General features: G+C 38.8%; 1 protein-coding gene across 1 annotated transcript in view; it reads left to right on the forward strand.

The window, feature by feature from the left end:
• Vps13B (vacuolar protein sorting 13B) overlaps positions 1 to 24,064 on the forward strand; it is a 300,908-nt gene that overhangs the window by 180,924 nt on the left and 95,920 nt on the right. Inside the window, exons 15-17 of the mRNA XM_067152027.2 lie at positions 2,326 to 2,479; positions 2,567 to 2,701; positions 5,672 to 5,958. Of these exons, the coding sequence (XP_067008128.2) occupies positions 2,326 to 2,479; positions 2,567 to 2,701; positions 5,672 to 5,958 (576 nt within the window). The remainder of the gene's footprint in view (positions 1 to 2,325; positions 2,480 to 2,566; positions 2,702 to 5,671; positions 5,959 to 24,064) is intronic.

A 24,064-nucleotide genomic window follows, 5' to 3' on the forward strand; every position in this document is an offset into this window, starting at 1 on the left:
AAACTGTTCTACATTCTGTGTATCTTAGAAGTGAAGCTTCTATGGTGTGAAGAATTAATTTAATTTAATTTCCGGGTTGAACCGTGTTGTACTTGTCTGCACATCACGTACAGTTTGCCGACGTTTCGAATACATTGCAGTATTCTTTGTCAAGGCGACTGAAATACCCCTACTCGATCCGAGGTAATCAGTCTCCCAGGCAGAAATTACACTACTAGAGTGGCCCAGACCTTGGCCTTTTATATCCTAGCCTTTCTGGCTGACGTAAGCCCTGGCTCTCTTGTGAGTATTCTGGAAAGTATGTGTCACAGGTAGGTAGTGGGGGCTTGCCCGCGCTGTTATGTAATGGGGTTGCGGCCTGTGTGTTTATGTAGTAGTCTGTATGTCTTAAACTATGAATGATAGGCATCCAAGAATTACTGATTTTATATCCTTCTTCTAAATTTATGTTGTTCGGATGTTTCTTGATTTCGATAACCTCGCGGATTTTCCTTTCCAGATTCCAAGGGATAGCTGCTGGGATCTTGGTCTTGTCGAATGATATTCCATGCCTAGTTTCGTAGGAATGCTTGGCTACCGCTGAAATATCTGTGTTTTGGTTCTTGGTGTGACGGATATGTTCTTTTAGGCGGGTGGAGATCAGACGTTTTGTCTCATCTACCTAACAAGCTCCGCAGCTACATTCAGTGTGATATACTCCAGGGGCCTGTAATTCTATTGTGTCTTTTACTGGTGGTAGATAATGGGCTAGCTTCTGGTGAGGTTTATAGATAGTTTTTATGTTGTATTTGTATCTTACCGATTCTGTCTGTAGTGTTTTTAATGTATGGCAGTATCGCTGTTTTCGGGCGGGTCAGTTCTTCTTTCCTGTTGTTTTCTCCTGCGGCGGCCTTTTCTTTGTTCCCATCTGATTTTTTAAGGACTCGTCGGATGTTATTGAGCACGTAGCCATTTCTGCCTGGGAGACTGATTACCTCAGATCGAGTAGGGGTATTTCAGTCGCCTTGACAAAGAATACTGCAATGTATTCGAAACGTCGGCAAACTGTACGTGATATGCAGACAAGTACAACACGGTTCAACCCAGAAATTAAATTAAATAGTTCTCTGTGTATGTTCACTTGGCTTCTCTTCTTTTCCACAGTGCATGACTACAGTTTTCATTTTACTAATTACCATTCCAAACTCCTTCAGATTTTCATTCCAAACGTCCAGTCTCCTTTGTACTTCCTTTTCTCCCTTTCCCCAAATCACTACATCATCTGCAAATACCAAAGCATTCACTTCATCACTACTGATACTCTGTTTTACACATTTTATGATTTCATCCATTAATATAATAAACAATAATGGCGACGGTGCACTTCCTTGCTTGAGACCTTTTTTTTTGTATAAGATGTTTCAGAGTCACCATTCCCCACTCGTACACTGCTTTTACCCTCATAATACAACATTTTTATCTTGTCAATTAATAATTTTGTACATTCGTTTTCAGTAGGCATTCCCATAAATGTTTTCTCTTAACTGTATCATAAACTTTTTTCAAATCCAAAAATACAAAGATGATTTCCTTGTTCCTTTCCAACCAATATTAGTTGTGAATCGATACTTAATGGAAATTCTAAGTTCCCAAGGAGGGAATTAGATATTTTTCCACCAATAGAGCATGTCAAAAAACAGATCAGATGTAAGGCTTTTCAGGCGTTTGCTCTATTAACCAGCATTTCGTCTTAGGTCTGACACTAGACTCATCAGAGTGGGATGTGTCACACCCTACCCACTGATGCTGGGGTGTATGCAGGTGAACTTATCAGAAGCCCTATATAAGAGGCACAGTCTGATAACTGCAAATGGGAGATAAAACTCCACAATGGAATTATTGCCCACCTAGCAATTCCGAATGGAAATTCTAAGTTCCCAAGGAGGGAATTAGATATTTTTCCACCAATAGAACATGTCAAAAAACAGATCAGATGTAAGGCTGGTTAATGTATAATGTATTGTATAATGTATAATATAAATAGAAAGAATGCTTTCCCAAAAGCTTACATGCAATGCATGTCAAACTGACTGGCCTGTAATTTTCAGCTTTATGTCTATCATAATTGTATAAGTTGTATAAGTAATTACTGTATTAGAATTAGTTCATAAATCTTAGAGTAAACGCTACCAGTTGTGTGTTTATTTACCACCTGTGGCATATTACAATATTTTATTTTTTGGCTTTTTTTAATGTATAGTTTATCCTGCACATTTCTTAATCTTATTGCTACTTCATTTTCATTGTTTACTGATCTTTACCATTTTTTTCCTCCCTGTTTCATAGCTCCTGGGAGTGGACAGTCATTTAGTCCTGGATTCAAATAAGCAAACAACTGTGGTGATGCCAAGCAATATCTCATTCTCGCAAGAAACTCTACTACTACCTCATTATTGGAGCAGCCCGGATCTCCCTCATTCTGACGTAACATTGCAAGCTGGTTAGTTATATTTCTTCATGTCATATAAAAAGCATCCATACGCTACAGTTTTAACAAAATGTCTCCTTTCTTTTTTTTTTTTTCCAGAGAGTATAACTGTAACATGTACGAAAGCAAAACTGATGATTATTTCGTACATCATTCAGTCCATGTTTGATCCTCACTCTTGTGTTGAAGCTGTGAATGGGACTACCTTACTCGCTGATTCTGCTAAAGATAAAGGTATAATATTACTCTTATTTATTCTTGTATTTGCTCCGTTCTCTGTTTATAGAAATAGAATTATAATCTTGTGTCTACACTTCATGCTTCATTTTTATCTCACATTAGGTATACAAAAGTAAAAAGTAGGTTCCTTTCAAATTTTGTCTGTCTGTTACTTCACAGAAAAGCCATTTAACAGAGTTTCTCAAAACTGAGTATCTTCAGTTCGGGGATAGCCGGATTGTACCCTAGGCTATGCATCATTTGATTTGTATGTAGTGGCGTAGCAGTATTAAGGAGCCAGAACAATAAACACTGTATTAGCTGTATTGAAAAAACTGTAGAAATGAAAGTTGTTTATGTTTCATGTGTTTTTACCGTACAAGAAATAATAACAGAGATGATGATTATTACATTTTTCGTGAAGTTCCAAGTATCTCCAAAAATAATACTTGTTGTATCTCATAAGTAGAGCCCGGATTTCCATGCAAATGCATGTTTTTACATAAGATAGTTACACTCCTCAAACTTTGCAAATATGCGTTTTATGGCTTAACAATTCCAAATAACCGTTATTTTACCGTGCATGTTTGCATGTTTTGGCCTTTTTAGGACAAAATTCATGCATAATGCATATTTTGAAGATTTGGCTTTAATAGCGATTATTTGAACATTTAATATTGCATAATATCACTTTTCTTCTGACTTTGGCGCATATGTAATGGTAACTTGCATGATAGTGCCTTTTATGAATGTTGGTTTTCCATGTTAGACAGTATGTCTGTTACTGAGAGACGGAGAGAATGTATTCCTGGTATCCTATGTTACAACCAAAGTTAGTACGTACGGTAGAGGTCCTATAATCCAATTAAACCAAGCACTTTATTATCCGTTGCTTGAATAAACATTGACGTAAGCCGGAAGGCTCTATGTCCATCTCCGTAATTCTTAGGAATAAGGTGTCCCAGTTATACATTGCTATAAATTGAACCGCAAATTGTGCATTACTCATTGAAGGCTCATTTTTCGTCTATGTTAGACGAACAAAACAGAACTTGTATCGCTCTTCTGTGGTGCCGCGTTACTGAGATATTAGCTTACAAACCTTGGTTTTGCATTGAATCCTCTTCTGTTGTTATCCTGGAATTTTCTGCCCGGAACTCTCAATTGCCACACCTCTTTGTATCGCAGCATACAATCGTTACCAGTTATTGAGGACATTCAAATGTGTCTGCAGTCATCGCACGGACAAGTAGCTGCGGCAGGTACAGATAGGTTGAACAAAGTGATCTGTGCAAGTTCTGATTTTGAATTCGTCAAGCTTATAAAAGACGTATTGTGGTGAAAGTGCAAAAGACGTACAATTTGACCTCACTTTGTCCCAAAAGTCCACAATTAAGTATGCACCTGTCACTTCTTGTGACGTAGAAAGGTCATTTTCTGTGCTTAAGAATATGCTGATATATAAACGGATGAGCTTAAATCAAGACAATTTGGAGAAATTAGTTGTTGTACAATGTGTCAAAAGGAACTGAATTTTGATAGTGCATATTTTCCAGTTTATTGTGCATGTTTTCCCATGTGATCGTGCATGAATGCATGCATATTTTGAGATTTGATAGCACATGGAAATCCGGGCTCTACTCATAAGTATACGTAAATACTTGTCATACTTGTCGCAAGAAGGGCAAAGACCTCTTACTAGAAGGTAGCTCATTCTTCACTCATGTGATGAGCTGAATCGCATTAAGGTTGTATTAAGTGTTTGTAAATACAGAATTTGGTCTATATGCGTTGTTGTTTTTCACTTATTGCTAAATTCACTAACATAATGTCTCAAGTTAATGCTATTACACTTCGAGGTTTCTCTCTCTGAATTAATTTGATCACATAGTGTTGTCTTTAAATTTTTAATTCGTTCTGAGATCAACTTTCCGTAATTTTCCATGTACTTCTTGTTATTCTTGACCATTGTGGACCTGCTTGTGATATGTAGAAGTGTGCATATCTTCGTCTTGGTCTGCCTCTGTGACGTTAACCAAAATATGTGTTCAACATGGTAGCTTTGCATGTCCATCTATCATCTTGCATTCTCCTTATTTCCATTTTTGTTTGATGATTCTTTCTGCGATGTCTCTTGTTACTGATATTTGTGAACTTCTGTCTCTTCTTGTTATTCCTAGTACCTTGGGTTCCGTATTCTTTTGACATATTTGTAACGCTATAATTTGTCTGCTTGTTGGCAACAATGTTTGGCTTCCGTTGAATAGTGTAAGATAAACACAGGATTCCATCATGTCAAATTTGAATCTTTTGTTTAATTTTTTTCTATTAGAGTAAAATGAAGAGATCAAAAAGCCTTCCAAGCAAGTGATATTCCTCTTTTAATCTCTCTTTTTTTTTTCAGCTTGTCTTTGAAGGGGATTAAATATCCTAAGTATACATAATCCTTTACATGCAGTAATAATGTTCCATGTACCAATATGGCAATTTCTACTCTGTCATTAGCTGTGGTTTTTCTTATTCATTAAAAACAAATATTAAAGGAAATCCAGTTTCCAATTTTTGATATCTTACCGTATCAACTATAATAGTGAGATACCAGTAGATTTAGTTTTTTATTACCAAGTCCATTAGTGGTGAGCATCACTTACATGAAAATATTGTTGAGTCATGATTTTAAAGAACTAACTGGGAAATGAAAAGGAAAATGTGAAGGAACATTCACTCAAAGTGTGTGAAAAAGGGAATCATAAAAGTGGGGATTGAAAGGCTAGGCCTCAAATGCTCTAATATTGCCAAGCCAGAAGAAAACTCACTGACCTATGTCCCTGTCAGCAACAATCTCTGTTTATTGTCATACTTCTGTAATGTCTGCAGGAACCTGGTAGTAATAAATCTGCCATTAGACTCTATTTCATACTATAAGAAGATTGCCCTGTCATCATTTTTATAACTTGTAGCAATAAATTAACATTTCTTTTGTAGGTGTGGAATTCTTGGAATTCTATATAGAAGAACTAAACTTCCACCAAGTATCAACTCCAGACACGACTGCAAGTGCTGTAACTCTTGGGGCTCTCAAAGCATTTGTATTAGAAGAACTCACGACTGGCACTCACCAAGCATTAGTTCTCTCTGGACCTGACACGCCATCTGATGTTCACGATAATGAAGCAGAGAAACAGCTGCCTTTGATTACATGCACCTTACAAAGTCCAAAAGACCCAAAAAATCAGTCGCACCCACCTGTTTTAATATTCAATTTGAGGATGGTGAGTAATACAGTAATCTATTGCAGAATTGAATAGTTAAATTTTATATGATTTGAACAGTAGTCTTTGTTGACTATTTATATGATTTGAACAGTAGTCTTTGTTGACTAAAATGAGGAATTTCTGGATTACAGTGGAACCTCGATTATCCATTCCCGGAAACTACGTTTTCCCGGGTACTGCGTTCAAATTATGTGGTACCTCGAGCATCATAATTATCACGTTGTAAAAATCCTGCATTATCCATTCCTCGAAGAAGCGATTTCCCGGATCAACCGTCCAAAAATTTCAGTCCCATCAACGATAAATCCTCGATCAAGCGTTGTTCAATAAACTGTATATCACGAAGGGATGGCTATGGCATACCTATGGACCATGGTGTTAACGCCCCGTCATTGCAATAATTAGAGCAAGTACTGTACTGAAAAAGTGATCGGCGGTGAACTTGCATAAGGGACCATCTTAGCATTGCATTCAGGCGTTATTGTTTAGAGAATCTCACAAATCATAAAGCAGGGAGTGGCCACAACAATTGTAAGGAGACACAGCACATTTCGACAGCTCTACTTGAGGACGGAATGAGTTTCATCAAATGTTCGCACTTATAAAATGTCCACATAATGTCCAGGGTCAGATGGTTATATTTTTACTTTTTTCAATTGTATTGCCAAACAGATTTTCAGCACTTTCCTCAGGGCACTGTATAGTAACTGTGCTTTCAGGCAGGAATCAAAACTGCTTCTTCTTAACACAAATCTAGTATACAATTATGTTAAGTTATTGAGACCAGAACAGATGTTGCACCTTACATACAAAAAGTCATGGGAGGTCTTGGGATTGCCTATTACTGTTTTCGTCCTAATATAAGACTGGGAATTTTACAATCTGCAGTTGTTTTATTTTTGCACGTTACATTTAAATGGTTTGTATCATTTCCAACTCGTGCTGACATGTGCAGCGAGCTTGCTTTCCAGCTGAGCTCAAGGTCATGAATAACCGTAAATCCTGAAGTTTTGATGATTCCCCCCCCCCCCCCCTCTTTCCAATTTGATTGGATTAGTGATGGGCAGAATTGAAATAATGCATTCGAGAACTTTTGAGAATCAATACTTACATTCAAAAGTCGATGTAGGCCTAATTTACGCGGTACAAGATTACCAGAAACTGACTACGAACAGTATAGCATAGACCAAATTGCAATGGAAGATTAAGAAAAGAAAGGATTTTGCCATCATGTTGGGCGCTTTTGTATCTAATGTGCTTTATTTTATTAGATGAGATAATTAAAAACTACTTGTGGTCGATTTAAAGTTAAAAACTTCATGATTGTTCCGTATTGAATAGAGAAATACGATGATGTACAATATTATAGGGAAGGATCCACCTTTCAATACTCCGTAGTAAGTTGAACTAAAAAGTAGTTACAACCTGTTTATTGGGACCAGTTTCAACACATTTCAAGTGTCATCATCAGCCAATTAGCGAAGATCTTAAAACAACTAATATATCGAACACAGGCAAAAAATTAACATTGTATCATATCGTAGCAATTCAGTTAATGTTCAAAACACAATAATCACAGTCAAGAGAGTAAACAGAACATCACTATCTTGCACCGAAAACAAATATAGTTGAAGTTCATAATCAGGTCAAGTATGCACTTATGTAAAGTCGTTGCTAGGCAGGTCTTGTAGGCATTTGTTTCTCCGGCCGAAGAGTAAAAGGTGACGTGAATGAAGTCTTAGGAAAACAGTGTAGGATTTAATTTCGTCAAATTCAAAGTGGATATATAGGTTTTAAAATAATTTAAAACGTTAAAAAATGAATAAAGCCAAATAAAAATATATTAAAAATAGGAAGAAATAATGAAAGAAATACGAGGTTCAACTCGAAACAACTTGCCGTAGTAATTGATAAAGAAATGATAAATAGAGAAAGGGGGTGGGAAACATTTATTAGAGGGTGGTGGTGGTGGTGGTGGTGGTGGTGGTGGTGGTGGTGGTGGTGGTGGTGGTGGTGGTTATTGTTATTAGAGGAAATACAATTGGGCAACAATCCTTTATATAACACTAATTTGAGGAAAAAAGAGGAAGAGAACCGACACTTAGAAAAATGAAGATATCGGTTAAAGGAAGACAAGGGCCACGAAGGGCGTGAAAATGAAAGACTCCCTAGCCCTCGCAAACCTAATAGCATCGGGGTCGGAAAAGAACAAGAGTTGACCAAGGGAGGTCGGACAGGATAGATGAAAGTGAGGAGCCTGGCACAAGTAAGTGGAAGCAATGCCAGGACTCAGCTAAGGGCCCCATGGTCGCCAACCCACGCTCCGAAGTTCAGAGCCCCTGGGGGATGGAGGGTGGGAAGGAAAGAAAAAATGGAAGGGATCCGATACTTCGAAAAATGAAGATATCAGCCAAAGGAAGACAAGGGCCACGAAGGGCGTGAAAATGAAAGACTCCCTAGCCCTCAGAAACCTAATAGCGTCGGGGTCAGAAAGAAACAAGAGTTGACCAAGGGAGGTCGGCATTGCTTCCACTTACTTGTGCCAGGCTCCTCACTTTCATCTATCCTGTCCAACCTCCCTTGGTCAACTCTTGTTCTTTTCCGACCCCGATGCTATTAGGTTTGCGAGGGCTAGGGAGTCTTTCATTTTCACGCCCTTCGTGGCCCTTGTCTTCCTTTAACCGATATCTTCATTTTTCGAAGTGTCGGTTCTCTTCCTCTTTTTTCCTCGAATTAGTGTTATATAAAGGATTGTTGCCCAATTGTATTTCCTCTAATAACAATCACCACCACCACCACCACCACCACCACCACCACCACCACCACCACCCTCTAATAAACGTTCCCCACCCCCTTTCTCTATTTATCATTTCTTTATCAATTACTACGGCAAGTTGTTTCAAGTTGAACCTCGTATTTCTTTCATTATTTCTTCCTATTTTTTAATATATTTTTATTTGGCTTTATTCATTTTTTAACGTTTTAACTTATTTTAAAACCTATATATCCACTTTGAATTTGACGAAATTAAATCCTACACTGTTTTCCTAAGACTTCATTCACGTCACCTTTTACTCTTCGGCCGGAGAAACAAATGCCTACAAGACCTGCCTAGCAACGACTTTACATAAGTGCATACTTGACCTGATTATGAACTTCAACTATATTTGTTTTCGGTGCAAGATAGTGATGTTCTGTTTACTCTCTTGACTGTGATTATTGTGTTTTGAACATTAACTGAATTGCTACGATATGATACAATGTTAATTTTTTGCCTGTGTTCGATATATTAGTTGTTTTAAGATCTTCGCTAATTGGCTGATGATGACACTTGAAATGTGTTAAAACCGGTCCCAATAAACAGGTTGTAACTACTTTTTAGTTCAACTTACTACGGAGTATTGAAAGGTGGATCCTTCCCTATAATATTGTACATCTTTTTATTGTGGTCGATTGTCGTTAGGCTTGGCGTTATTAGATTTGTGGCCATGGTTTGGCTAATCAGAGTTGCTGAACTGAAAGAAGTTTTCATGGGAAACTGATGAAGTTTCCTTGTAAAATTGAATATTAAGTATCGAGATTTTGAACCTGCGTACCGGTAATTAATGTTTGATGCCAGTTGCATGGTCTAACTTGCCTGCCTGTCATCTGAAGGGCCCATGTTCGATTCCCGGCCAATTCAGGCATATTTACCTGGGCATAAGGGCTGGTTCCAGGTCCACTCAGCCTACGTGATTACCTTTAATTGAGGAACTATCTAATGGTGAGATGGCGAACCTGGTCTAGAGAGCCAGGAAGGATTCGTCACACTGACCATGCGTCACATCGTAATCTGAAGGCCTTCGGGCTGAGCAGCGGACGCTTGGCAGGCAAAGGCCCATTGGGGCTGTAGTTTGGTTTAGGAGTGTTTGTAAGATTATAATTATACATATTTCATTTTTGTGATGTTTAGCCGAAATTTTGATGGTTTTTATTCATTCCCAGATATTCCATTTTCCCGTGTTGTACGTTTTATTTTCATGGTCCCTCCAAAAATGGAGAATCAAGGTTCCACTGTATCTGTATTAAAAATTAGAGTTTTATCTGTAGTTAGACAAGAATATTTAAAAATTGGTATTCTGGTCATGTCCAGATTAAGAAGGAAATGCAAATTTTACATTTCTCTGTATGTAATGTATGTATTTATCATGAATGCATGTACATCTCCAGAATACAGCGGATAGAATTTAATGAAAATTGGGATTTAAAGTCAACAGAGCAGACACTGCAAGTTAAGCTATGAATAATTTTATTCTTGCAGTGAGAATTTTTATTTGTCTGAAAAAGAACGGTGCGTTCCTTACTTATAAGATGACCCTGGAGATCCAGGATGACAAAATAAAATATCAAGCATCATTTTTGAGACAATTTTTCACTAAATATGACACATAGAAAAGCTTATGTTGTTATATTGTGACGGGTTGTCGGGGTCCTTAAAACTGAAATTACTACACCGAGAGGATGCGTGTTTTACTATCCACTAAAATAGTGATTTACTATTTACAGTTAATCACAAGTTCACTTGAATTTGAGCTTTCCGCTTGACACAGTTTTTACTCACAGTCATAACACACATAAACACCACTGCATTGAACCTGTAGACTTGTGCCCGTTTCATACTACTTACTTCAGCTCACAATTAACACACTCAAGACTGACTTACTTGAGACTGACTCCACTCTCCCACTGTATTGTCCTATATAGGCAAGCGGGAGAATCTAGAAGCTTCTACCTCCAAATCATTCCGGGCACTTTGTCCGTTGTTAATCAGCTTCCAATTTTTCCTAGGAGCTTTCTTATTGTGAGCCTCAACAGTTTGCTGGTGATATTGTTTTGCTTGCTGCTGACCCAATCAACATCAGTCACTGTTGCACTGCAATAATTATTCTTGCTATTATTCTTGTCGACTGACCTGAATTGAGGAGGTTTCTTGAAAACACCACTTAAGTCATTTTTAACACTTTCCTTTTTGTGTTAAAACACTCTTGTTAGAATGATGTGCTCGCATGTTTTCAAATGTAAATTATTGGTCTTGAATTATATGTTTTTTCACTCTGTTTTATGCTGGAGCATGACATCGTCATTCTAACAAGAATTTTTAACACAAAAACAAAAATGTGTAAAAAAATTACTTAAGTGGTATTTGCAGGAAAGCTCCTCAGTTGGTCTTCATTGTGACAGTACAAATGATTGTTCTAAATATGAAGAGTATCCTTCAAGATTCCTCTTAGAATGTCCTTATATTGCTGATGAAATAAAGCCATTCAACAAGATGCTCCGTAGTCCACAGAAAGGGTGCCGCAAGAGCACTGAAGAGGAAACCGCTTACCTCCCATGTTTAATCAATTAATTGCATTATATCTCATGCATAAATGAGGAATACAGAGGAAATTACTGGCCTGCTTTGAGTGAGTTGGCCATGCTTTCAGGGTCGCATAGCTGTGAGCTTGCATTTGGGAGGTAGTGCGTTCGAAACCCACCATCGGCAGCCCTGAAGATGGTTTTTCCATGGTTTCCCATTCTCACAGCGGGCAAATGTTGGGGCTGTACCTTAATTAAGTCCTTGACCACTGCCTTCCCAATCCTAGCCTTTTCCCATCCTTGTGTTGCTGAAAACATCCAGTGTGTTAATGCAACATTAAGCAACTAGCAAAAAAAAAATAAAGTAATAAATAAATACTGGCCTGCTTCTTGCCATTGACTTCTGTAGCCTTCTGAATGTTCTTTTCAAACCAAAGGGTTGAGTCAAGAATTATAGCATTCTTTAGAGGCCTATTATCATATCTTCTCACATAACTAATGCATTTTTTTTTTTTGATCAGAAATACAGGCAAAAATTCTGATGCATAAATTATTCAAGAAATTCAGATATGCATATATTTTATTTAGTGCATTTACGTTTAAACATACATACATACATACATACATACATACATACATACATACATACATACATACATACATACATACATACATACATTATCATTATAGACTGTTATGCCTTTCAGCGTTCAGTCTGCAAGCCTCTGAGAATTTACTAAACGTCGCCACAATCCTCGATTTGCAACTAGTGTTGTGGCCTCATTTAGTTCTATACCTCTTATCTTTAAATCGTTAGAAACTGAGTCTAACCATCGTCGTCTTGGTCTCCGTCTACTTCTCTTACCCTCCATAGCAGAGTCCATTATTCTCCTAGGTAACCTATCCTCCTCCATTCGCCTCACATGACCCCACCACCGAAGCTGGTTTATGCGTACAGCTTCATCCATCGAGTTCATTCCTAAATTAGCCTTTATCTCCTCATTCCGAGTACCCTCCTGCCATTGTTCCCACCTGTTTGTACCAGCAATCATTCTTGCTACTTTCATGTCTGTTACTTCTAACTTATGAATAAGATATCCTGAGTCCACCCAGCTTTCGCTCCCTTAAAGGAAAGTTGGTCTGCAAACAGACCGATGTAAAGATAGTTTCGTCTGGGAGCTGACTTCCTTCTTACAGAACACTGCTGATCGCAACTGCGACCTCACTGCATTAGCTTTACTACACCTTGATTCAATCTCACTTACTATATTACCATCCTGGGAGAACACACAACCTAAATACTTGAAATTATTGACATGTTCTAGCTTTGTATCACCAATCCGACATTCAATTCTGTTGAATTTCTTACATGCTGACATCAGTATAGTCTTCAAGAGGCTAATTTTCATACCATACTCATTGCACCTATTTTCAAGTTCCAAGACATTAGACTGTAGGCTCTCGGCACAGTCTGCCATTAAGACCAAATCGTCAGCATAGGCCAAACTGCTTACTACATTTCCACCTAACTGAATCCCTCCTGCCATTTTATACCCTTCAGCAGATGATCCGTGTAAACTACGAACAGCAAAGGTGAAAGATTACAGCCTTGTCTAACCCTTGTAAGTACCATGAACCAAGAACTCATTCTACCATCCATCCTCACTGAAGCCCAATTGTCAACATAAATGCCTATGATTGATTTTAATAATCTACCTTTAATTCCACAGTCCCCCAGTATGGTGAACATCCTTTCCCTCGGTACCCTGTCATATGCTTTCTCTAGATCTACGAAACATAAACACAACTGCCTATTCCTCTCATAGCATTTTTCAATTACCTGGTGCATACTGAAAATCTGATCCTGACAGCCTCTCTGTGGTCTGAAACCACATTGGTTTTCATCCAACTTCCTCTCAACGACTGATCACACCCTCCCTTCCAAGATGCCAGTGAATACTTCGCCTGGTATACTAATCAATGAGATACCTCGATAGTTGTTGCAATCCTTCCTGTTCCCTTGCTTATGGATAGGTGCAATTACTGCTTTTGTCCAATCTGAAGGTACCTTACCAACACTCCACGCTAATTTTACTACTCTATGAAGCCATTTCATCCCTGCCTTCCCACTATACTTCACCATTTCAGGTCTAATTCCATCTATTCCTGCTGCCTTATGACAATGGAGTTTATTTACCATCCTTTCCACTTCCTCAAGCATAATTTCACCACCATCATTTTCCTCCTCCCCATGAGCTTGGCTGTTTGCAACACCACCAGGATGATTTCCTTTTACATTGAGAAGATGTTCAAAATATTCCCTCCACCACTCCAGTGATTCCGTGGGATGTATTATGAGTTCACCTGAATTACTCAAAACACTGTTCATTTCCTTTTTCCCTCCCTTCCTAAGATTCTTTATTACTGTCCAGAAAGATTTCCCTGCTGCTTGACCTAGCCTTTCCAGGTTATTACCAAAATCTTTCCATGACTTCTTTTTGGATTCAACAACTATTTGTTTCGCTGTGTTTCTTTCATTTACGTACAAATCCCTGTCTGCCTCGGCCCTTGTTTGGAGCCATTTCTGATAAGCCTTCTTTTTACGTTTACAGGCTGCTCTCACTTCATCATTCCACCAAGATGTTCGCCTTTTCCCATCTTTACACACAGTTGTTCCTAGGCATTCCCTTGCTGTTTCTACTACAGCATCCCTGTATGCCACCCATTCACTTTTTATATCCTGATCGTGCTTACTATCTACTGTTCGAAACGTCTCGCTAATCATATCCATGTACTTCTGTCTAATTTCCTCGTCCTGGAGATTTTCTACCCTTATTCGTTTGCAGACAGATTTCACTTTCTCTACCCTAGGCCTAGAGATACTTAGTTCACTACAGATCAGATAGTGGTCTGTATCATCGAAAAATTCGCAAAAAACTCGTACATTTCTAACAGATTTCCTGAATTCGAAGTCTGTTAAGATATAGTCTATTATGGATCTGGTACCCCTAGCCTCCCATGTGTAGCGGTGAATAGCCTTATGCTCGAAGAATGTATTCGTAACAGCTAAACCCATACTAGCACAGAAGTCCAGCAAACGCTTCCCATTCCCATTAGCTTCCATATCTTCCTCACATTTACCAATCACCCTTTCGTATCCTTCAGTTCTATTCCCAACTCTCGCATTGAAATTGCCCATTACCAATAACCTATCCTTGCTGTTGACCCTGACCATGATGTCACTCAATGCTTCATAAAACTTGTCAATTTCATCCTCATCTTTACCCTCACATGGTGAATATTGTTTGAGTCATCAGTCCATAGACTGGTTTGATGCAGCTGTCCATGTCACCCTATCCTGTGCTAACCTTTTCATTTCTACGTAACTATTGCATCCTACATCTGCTGTAATCTGCTTGTCATATTCATACCTTGGTCTACCCCTACCGTTCTTACCACCTACACTTCCTTCAATAACCAACTGAACAAGCCCTGGGTGTCTTAAGATGTGTCCTATCATTCTATCTCTTCTCGTCAAATTTAGCCACTCGATCTCCTCTCACCAATTCGATTCAGTATCTCTTCATTCGTGATTCGATATATCCATCTCACCTTCAGCATTCTTCTGTAACACCACATTTCAAAAGCTTCTATTCTCTTTCTTTCTGAGCCAGTTATCGTCCATGTTTCACTTCCATACAATGCCACGCTCCACACGAAAGTCTTCTAAAACATCTTTCTAATTCTAATTGTGAATACACGGACACAAATCTTGTCCTAATTTCTCCAACTGACAAATCTACCCACATCATTCGCTCATTTACGTGCCTAACCGAAACATGTTCCGTGCAATGGTATTCCTGATAAAGAGCCCTACCCCAGCCTCTGCCCTTCCCTTTCTAACACCCGTCAAGTACACTTTATAATCTCCTATCTCTTCCTCATTATCTCCCCTTTCCCGAATATCACTTACTCCTAGCACTTCCAGATGCATCCTCTTTGCTGACTCAGCCAGTTCTACCTTCTTTCTTCCATAAGCCCCATTAATATTGATAGCTCCCCATCGAATTCCATTTCGTTCGCCAAGTTGTTTCCAAGGAGTACCTCGCCTGTCAATTGGGAGTGGGACTCCATCATCATCATCATCATCATCATCATCATCATCATCATCATCATCATCATCATCATCATTTCCCTTTATCCTGCTGTAGCTGGGTAGGGGCAAATATGGTTCCTCTCCACTTTCTTCGGTCTTTCCACCACTCCTCCTTCAACACTGTGTCCCAGTCCAGGATTCTTTCTATAATGCTGCGTTGGATGGTATCCTTCCAGCTCAATCGTGGTCGTCCACGGCCTCTCCTTCCTTGGATTTGCATTTCCATCACCTTTTTTGGCATTCTTTCGTCGCTCATTCGCTTTATGTGCCCAAACCATCTTAGTTGGCTCTTCTCTATTCTATCATTCAATTTTTTCACTCCAATTTCTTCCCGGATTTTCTCATTCCTTATTTTGTCTCTTCTACTCTTCTGTATCATACTCCTCAAGAACTTCATTTCGGCTGCCTGTATTCGACTCTCATCCTTCTTTGTCATTGTCCAAGTTTCTGCTCCGTAAGTTGTTATGGGTACGTAATACATCTTGTACATAGTATCCTTTGCTTCCGTTGGCACATCTTTGTCCCATAACATGTTTCTTACACTATAATGGAAACAACTTCCAGCTTGAATCCTTTTACTAATCTCAGCATCCAGTCGAGCATTCTCCATTAATTCACTCCCCAGGTATTTAAACATTTCCAATACTTCCAGGGGCTTGTCTGCAAGTCTAATCTGACCTTTCCCTTCTTTCTCCCCTCTAGTCATAACAAGAGTTTTACTCTTTTCTACACTTATTTTCAATCCACATTCTTTGATCTTCCCATTCACCACATTAAACTGTTCTTGAACCTTCCTGTCGTCTTCTCCCCAAATCACAATATCATCTGCAAATAACATCACGTTCATTTCTCTTCCTTCATATGTTGCTTTTGCTGTTCTCATGATGTCATCCATTACTCTTGTAAACAGGATTGGTGATAGAACACTTCCCTGTCTCAGCCCACTAGTTATTTTGAACCAACTTGTCTTGCCAACTTGTGTTTGCATGCAACTACAACATTCCTTATACAATGCCATGATCATTTTTATTAATCCCTGTCCAATTCCTTTTTGCACCAGACTGTCTCAAACTTTCGTCCTGGGGACACTGTCATATGCCTTTTCCATATCAATGAATGTCATCACGATATCATTCCCGTACTCCCAATGCTTTTCCATTAGTTGTCTCATAATGAAAATGGGCTCTATTGTTGACCTTCCACTTCTGAAACCAAACTAATTTTCCTTTATCTGATTCTCAACCCTCAACCTTATTCTACTTTCCAGTATCCTTTCCATTATCTTAGCAACATGGGATATTAGAGTAATTCCCCTGTAGTTCTTCAAAACTTTCTTATCACCTTTCTTGAAAATTGGGATGGTTATTCCTTTTTGCCAATCCTCAGGGGCCTCCTTATTCTCCCAGACATTCCTGAGAACCCAATATGTCCACTGCAGGCCTACAGCTCCAGCTGCCTTTATCATCTCCACTGAAATTTCATCTATTCCAGCAGTTTTTCCATTCTTCATCTTTCTTACTGCCATTTCAATTTCATTCATTGTAATTTCTTTATCCATTTCTTCATCAACTAATTGCCTTTCCTGGTTGTCCATTGAATGACTGTCATCCGTTCTTATGTTCAGCAGCTTCTGAAAATACTCTCTCCATCTATTTCTTATTTCTTCTGGCTTTGTTAAAATTATGCCACCTTCATCCTTCACAAATCTGGTGTTTACTTGATCTCTCTTTTTGTTTCTTAAGATACCATACAGTAATTTCTTGCTGCCCTGCGTATCATCTCAATTTCTGTGTGAATAAGGCCCAACTTTTCCTCTTTTCTTCCTCCACTACTTTCTTGGCCAAATTCTTTGCCTCCACGTATTTTCTTCTACATTCTTCAGTCTTAGATGTTTTCCATGCTTTCCATGCCATTTTCTTTTCCTTCATTTTAATCTTTACCCTGTCATTCCACCAGTGTGTTTCTTTGTCTTTCACATTTCCTGATATTCTACCACACACCTTTTCTGCACATCCAACCAGTGCTTCCTTAAATCTTTTCCATTCCTCTTCAACATTCCCCACCTCTGTCCTGGGTACCAAGGGTATTATTTCCCTTTGAAATTCTTTTTGTATGCTTTTCTCCTTCAACTTCCATACTTTAATTCTTTTCTCTCTTCTTAATTGGGGTTCTTCAGTCTTTCCAACTTTCATTTTTTCTATCACAACTCTATGATCTCCACCAAAGGCTTCTTCAGGCATGGCTGTTATATCTACAAGGTTCTTCCGGTGTTCTTTCTCTATGATTATATAATCAATCGTGGTCTTTGTTCGTCTGTCACCCCACCATACCTTGTAATCTTCTGACTGTTCTTCTTCCTAAACCAGGTGTTTCCAACAATCATTTGATTCCTCATGCAAAAATCCACCAACAACTCGCCTTCTGGATTTACATTTCCATATCCAAAGGGCCCTACAATATCTTCCTTTCCTTGTCTTTCCATTCCAACTTGTGCATTTAGATCTCCCATCAATAGTACTTCCTTATCTTCTATCTGTCTCTCCACTTCCTCTAAGAAGTCCTCTAGATGTTCATCTATGCAACCAGTTTGTGGAGCATACAACTGAAATAGATCTTTCACGCCATTTTCAAACTGGAGTCTCATCATCATCATCATCGTATCGCTGACGTACTTTGTATATTCCATTACATTTAAAAGATCATATATTTTATACACAGAAAAGTCTTACGTTTTTTATAAGCTGGCATCTTGGACGTCGCTACCAGCACTACAAGAAGAATTGCTGCTGCTGTCACTGCTTGCATCTCTCCATAAGAAGTCATCTTTACTACCATGTAATGTTTTCGAGGTTCCCATTTACTTGAAGCTCTCTTCAATAGCCTTCGAAATGTCCCAAGCTTGAAATATGTATTCACAAAGGAGTTGCACAGGAGTTTCTGAATTTTGCCTGTCGGGGTTTCTTGCCCACTTTCCACCATCCTGCAGTGATTAGAGTTTTTATTCATTGTCCTGGAATGGTTTAAAGTATTATTTATTCATTTTAGTTTATGGTCAGCTGTTATAGTTTACCGAGCTCGATAGCTGCAGTCGCTTAAGTGCGGCCAGTATCCAGATCGTGGGTTCGAGCCCCACTGTCGGCAGCCCAGAAGATGGTTTTCCTTGGTTTCCCATTTTCACGCCAGGCAAATGCCGGGGCTGTACCTTAATTAAGGCCACGGCCGCTTCCTTCCACTTCCTAGGCCTTTCCCATCCCATCGTCGCCATAAGACCTATCTGTGTCAGTGCGATGTAAAGCAAAAAAAAAAAAAGCTGTTATGGTTTAGAGCAGCTGTGCACAATGCATGAACTTACTATGATCTAAGTAGTCCACTGTATTCTTTCCCACCAGCGCAATGCTGACAGTCAACAGGGCACTCTGAGAAATTTTACTCATTGTCAGGAGGTGCATTTTTACCCTTACCTTGAATGTACACACTCTTGATTCATTTTGTTGTCTGTATTCATACTGCTATAAATAATACATTTTTCAAGGGTAAGTGGCTGTTTGGTATTCATGCTTACAATCAAAAAGAGCAAGATGACTGGGGAACACAGGTGCTTTCTGGAGAATTAGACAAAAGTATGTTTTTCTTATGAATTCAGAGACAATCAAAAAGAGCAAGATTACTGGGGAACACAGGTGCTTTCTGGAGAATTAGACAAAAGTATATTTTTCTTATGAATTCAGTGTGGTTAATTTGGAAGGAAACCATTACTGTTTAAAAGATGTTATGACACAAAATGTGCAAAGAAACATGTTGGAGTTGACAATTGAGAATTAATGAATTATTCTATCACTCAAATCATTAATTAGTAAGACATTTATGTAAATTCCATTTACTATTAGTAACAAATCATTGTATGTGGCATTAAAAATCATTAATTAGTAAGACATCTATAGGTGTTGGCAGATGAAGTGCTGCTGCCCTCCAGCGGATTGACTTAACGGATCGAGCACTCCTGGTCTATCAATCAATCAATCAATCAATCAATCAATCAATCAATCAATCAATCAATCAATCAATCAATCAGTTAATCAATCAATCAAACATCAGTCAATACTGATCTGCATTTAGGGCAGTCTCCCAGGTGGCAGATTCCCTATCTGTTGCTTTCCTAGCCTTTTCCTAAATGATTTCAAAGAAATTGGAAATTTATTGAACATCTCCCTTGGTAAGTTATTCCAATCCCTAACTCCCCTTCCTATAAATAAATATTTGCCCCAGTTTGTCCTCTTGAATTCCAACTTTATCTTCATATTGTGATCCTTCCTACTTTTATAAACGCCATTCAAACTTATTCGTCTACTAATGTCATTCCACGCCATCTCTCCGCTGACAGCTCGGAACATACCACTTGAACAGGTGGACTTATAATATTGTAATAATACTTGAGACATGCATACCACTTAGTCGAGCAGCTTTTCTTCTTTCTCTCAGTTCTTCCCAACCCAAACATTGCAACATTTTTGTAACACTACTCTTTTGTCGGAAATCACCCAGAACAAATTGAGCTGCTTTTCTTTGGATTTTTTCCAGTTCTTGAATCAGGTAATCCTGGTGAGGGTCCCATACACTGGAACCATACTCTAGTTGGGGTCTTACCAGAGACTTATATGCACTCTCCTTTACATCCTTACTACAACCCCTAAACACCCTCATAACCATGTGCAGAGATCTGTACCCTTTATTTACAATCCCATTTATGTGATTACCCCAATGAAGATCTTCCCTTATATTAACACCTAGATACTTACAATGATTCCGAAAAGGAACTTTCACCCCATGAAAGCAGTAATTAAAACTGAGAGGACTTTTCCTATTTGTGAAACTCACAACCTGACTTTTAACCCCGTTTATCAACATACCATTGCCTGCTGTCCATCTCACAACATTTTCGAGGTCACGTTGCAGTTGCTCACAATCTTGTAACTTATTTATCAGTCTATAGAGAATAACATCATCCGCAAAAAGCCTTACCTCCGATTCCACTCCTTTACTCATATCATTTATATAAATAAGAAAACATAAAGGTCCGAAAAATACTGCCTTGAGGAATTCCCCTCTTAATTATTACAGGGTCAGATAAAGCTTCACCTACTCTAATTCTCTGAGATCTATTTCCTAGAAATATAGCTACCCATTCAGTCACTCTTCTGTCTAGTCCAATTGCACTCATTTTTGCCAGTAGTCTCCCATGATCCACCCTATCAAATGCTTTAGACAGGTCAATCGCAATACAGTCCATTTGACCTCCAGAATCCAAGATATCTGCTATATCTTGCTGGAATCCTACAAGTTGAGCTTCAGTGGAATAACCTTTCCTAAAACCGAATTGCCTTCTATCGAACCAGTTATTAATTTCACAAACATGTCTAATATAATCAGAAAGAATGCCTTCCCAAAGCTTACATACAATGCATGTCAAACTTACTGGCCTGTAATTTTCAGCTTTATGTCTATCACCCTTTCCTTGATACACAGGGGCTACAATAGCAACTCTCCATTCATCTGGTATAGCTCCTCCGACCAAACAATAATCAAATAAGTACTTCAGATATGCTACTATATCCCAACCCATTGTCTTTAGTATATCCCCAGAAATCTGATCAATTCCAGCTGCTTTTCTAGTTTTCCACTTTTGTATATTGTAGATGTCATTGTTATCATATGTAAATTTTATTACTTCTTTGGCCTTAGTCTCCTCTTCTATCTCAACATCATCCTTGTAACCAACAATCTTTACATACTTCTGACTGAATACTTCTGCCTTTTGAAGATCCTCACATACACACTCCCCTTGTTTATTAATTATTCCTGGAATGTCCTTGGAACCTGTTTCTGCCTTAAAATACCTATACATACCCTTCCATTTATCACTAAAATTTGTATGACTGCCAATTATGCTTGCCATCATGTTATCCTTAGCTGCCTTCTTTGCTAGATTCAATTTTCTAGTAAGTTTCTTCAATTTCTCCTTACTTCCACAGCCATTTCTAATTCTATTTCTTTCCAGTCTGCACCTCCTTCATAGTCTCTTTATTTCTCTATTATAATAAGGTGGGTCTTTACCATTCCTTACCACCCTTAAAGGTACAAACCTGTTTTCGCATTTCTCAACAATTTCTTTAAACCCATCCCAGAGTCTGTTTACATTTTTATTTACCGTTTTCCACCGATCATAATTACTTTTTAGAAACTGCCCCATGCCTGCTTTATCAGCCATATGGTACTGCCTAACAGTCCTACTTTTAAGACCTTCCTTTCTATCACATTTATTTTTAACTACCACAAAAACAGCTTCATGATCACTAATACCATCTATTACTTCAGTTTCCCTATAGAGCTCATCTGGTTTTATCAGCACCACATCCAGGATATTTTTCCCTCTGGTTGGTTCCATCACTTTCTGAATCAGCTGTCCTTCCCATATTAACTTATTTGCCATTTGTTGGTCATGCTTCCTGTCGTTCGCATTTCCTTCCCAATTTACATCTGGCAAATTCAGATCTCCCGCTACAATCACATTTCTTTCCATGTCATTTCCCACATAGCTGACTCATCTATCAAATAATTCCGAGTCCGCGTCAGTGCTACCCTTTCCCGATCTGTACACTCCAAATATATCAAGTTGCCTATTATCTTTAGAAATGGGCCTTACACCTAGAATTTCATATGTCTCATCTTTAACTTTTTCGTAGCTTACAAATTCTTCTTTCACCAGAATGAACCCTCCCCCTCCCACCATTCCTATCCTATCTCTACAATACACACTCCAGTGCTTTGAGAAAATTTCTGCATCCATTATATCATTTCTCAGCCATGATTCAACTCCTATTACAATATCTGGTAAATATATATCTATTAAATTACTTAACTCTATTCCTTTCTTTACAATACTTCTACAGTTCAACACTAACAATTTTATGTCATCCCTACTTGATTTCCAGTTCCCTGTTCCCTTATCACCGCTCCCTAGGCCATCCCGTTTCCCTGAATGTACCTCCCTATTACCCTTCCAAACAAATTTCCTAACTTATACGTACCACTGCGGTTTAAATGAAGGCGATCCGAACGCAGATCCCTATCTCCTACCCACCCATTAGGATCTGGAAATTTCACTCCCAGTTTCCCACATACCCACTCCATAGTCTCATTTAAATCCCCAATCACCCTCCAGTCAGTATCCCTCCTACACAGTATTCCACTAATAACAATCTCCGCTTTCTTAAACTTCACCCGTGCTGCATTTACCAGATCCCACACATCTCCAACTATGTTGGTACTAATATCAGCTTGCCTTACGTTGTTGGTACCAACGTGAAACACTACCACCTTCTCCTTCCCCTCCTCCCTCTCTTCTACTTTCCTCAACATCTGCCTCAACCTAATTCCTGGATAACATTCTACCCTGGTTCCCTTTCCTCCACACACTTTCCCCACGTATCTAACAATGGAATCCTCCATGACCAGAGCCTCAACCCTACCCACCTCATTTGATCCCCTCCCCTCCTGGTCAGCCCTATCTTTGCTGATAGCTGCAGAAGCTACTTCCTCCTCCCTTTTCTTCTTCCCATGACCCTGTTCCACCTGTCTTTTCCTATCCTCTACTCTACATTTCCCTTTCCTATCTTTTCCCTTCCTCCTACTTCCGCTCATCTCAGCAACAGTTCCCTGTCCCTCATCTTCCCTCTGTTGTTCTACCTGGAGTGACTCGTACCGATTTCGCACAGACACCTGTCCTGAATTCTGATCCTGAATAGAGCCCTTAGCCTGCAATCTCCTTCCCCTTAGAACATTAGACCACCTGTCTTCTATAACTCCTCCCTTTCCTTCCCCTCCCTCTTGTACACCCACTGTAACCTGTACATTGTTTGAGGGAGTCCTATCTTCCTTCCTGTCTTCTGTGAGAATCCTAATTATCTCCCTCAAACTTTCCAACTCCTCCCTCATACCCCTCTATGCCTCGCCACACCCACAGTAAGTACACTGACGCTCCTTAGCCATTCTTTATGGCAAAAAATGAAATAAAAAATAAAATAACTTATTTGCAAAAAATAAATGAACGGAGGGATATGTTGTCTGGGATAGTACAGCATTACCAGCTTTACTATTTTTACCAGTTTCACCAGTTTACTAGCATTACTAGTTTTAATATTCATCTTAGTAATTTTTCATTTTCCTTCTAGATTTCATGTGTTCAGGCTCACTAACAATCTAAGATAAGAGAAGGGAAGATAAGATGTTTTATTTATCCTGCCAAAGTTTCTTACACTTAACCAGTCTAATCGTTACGTAGTGTTAAAAAATGTAACTGGTTTAGTCAAATCTTGCATTTTATTCCTGATCACCATGGCCCCTCAGCATAGTGTATTGGATCCTACAGGCTCTCTTCAGTCAGGCTCTTGAGTTGGTCTGTCCATCATCATGGGACACATTCTCTGGATCTTCAGCCTTCCCTTAATGGTTAATTTTTCAGTTGCCTCTGGTCTCAACAATTATAGAAAGCATAATAGATAGAACATGGTCTCAAGATGATGGTAGTATGATCCATATCAACTGTAGATA

This window comes from Anabrus simplex, chromosome 7 (genome assembly GCF_040414725.1).
Source record: "Anabrus simplex isolate iqAnaSimp1 chromosome 7, ASM4041472v1, whole genome shotgun sequence".
Lineage (NCBI taxonomy): Eukaryota > Metazoa > Arthropoda > Insecta > Orthoptera > Tettigoniidae > Anabrus > Anabrus simplex.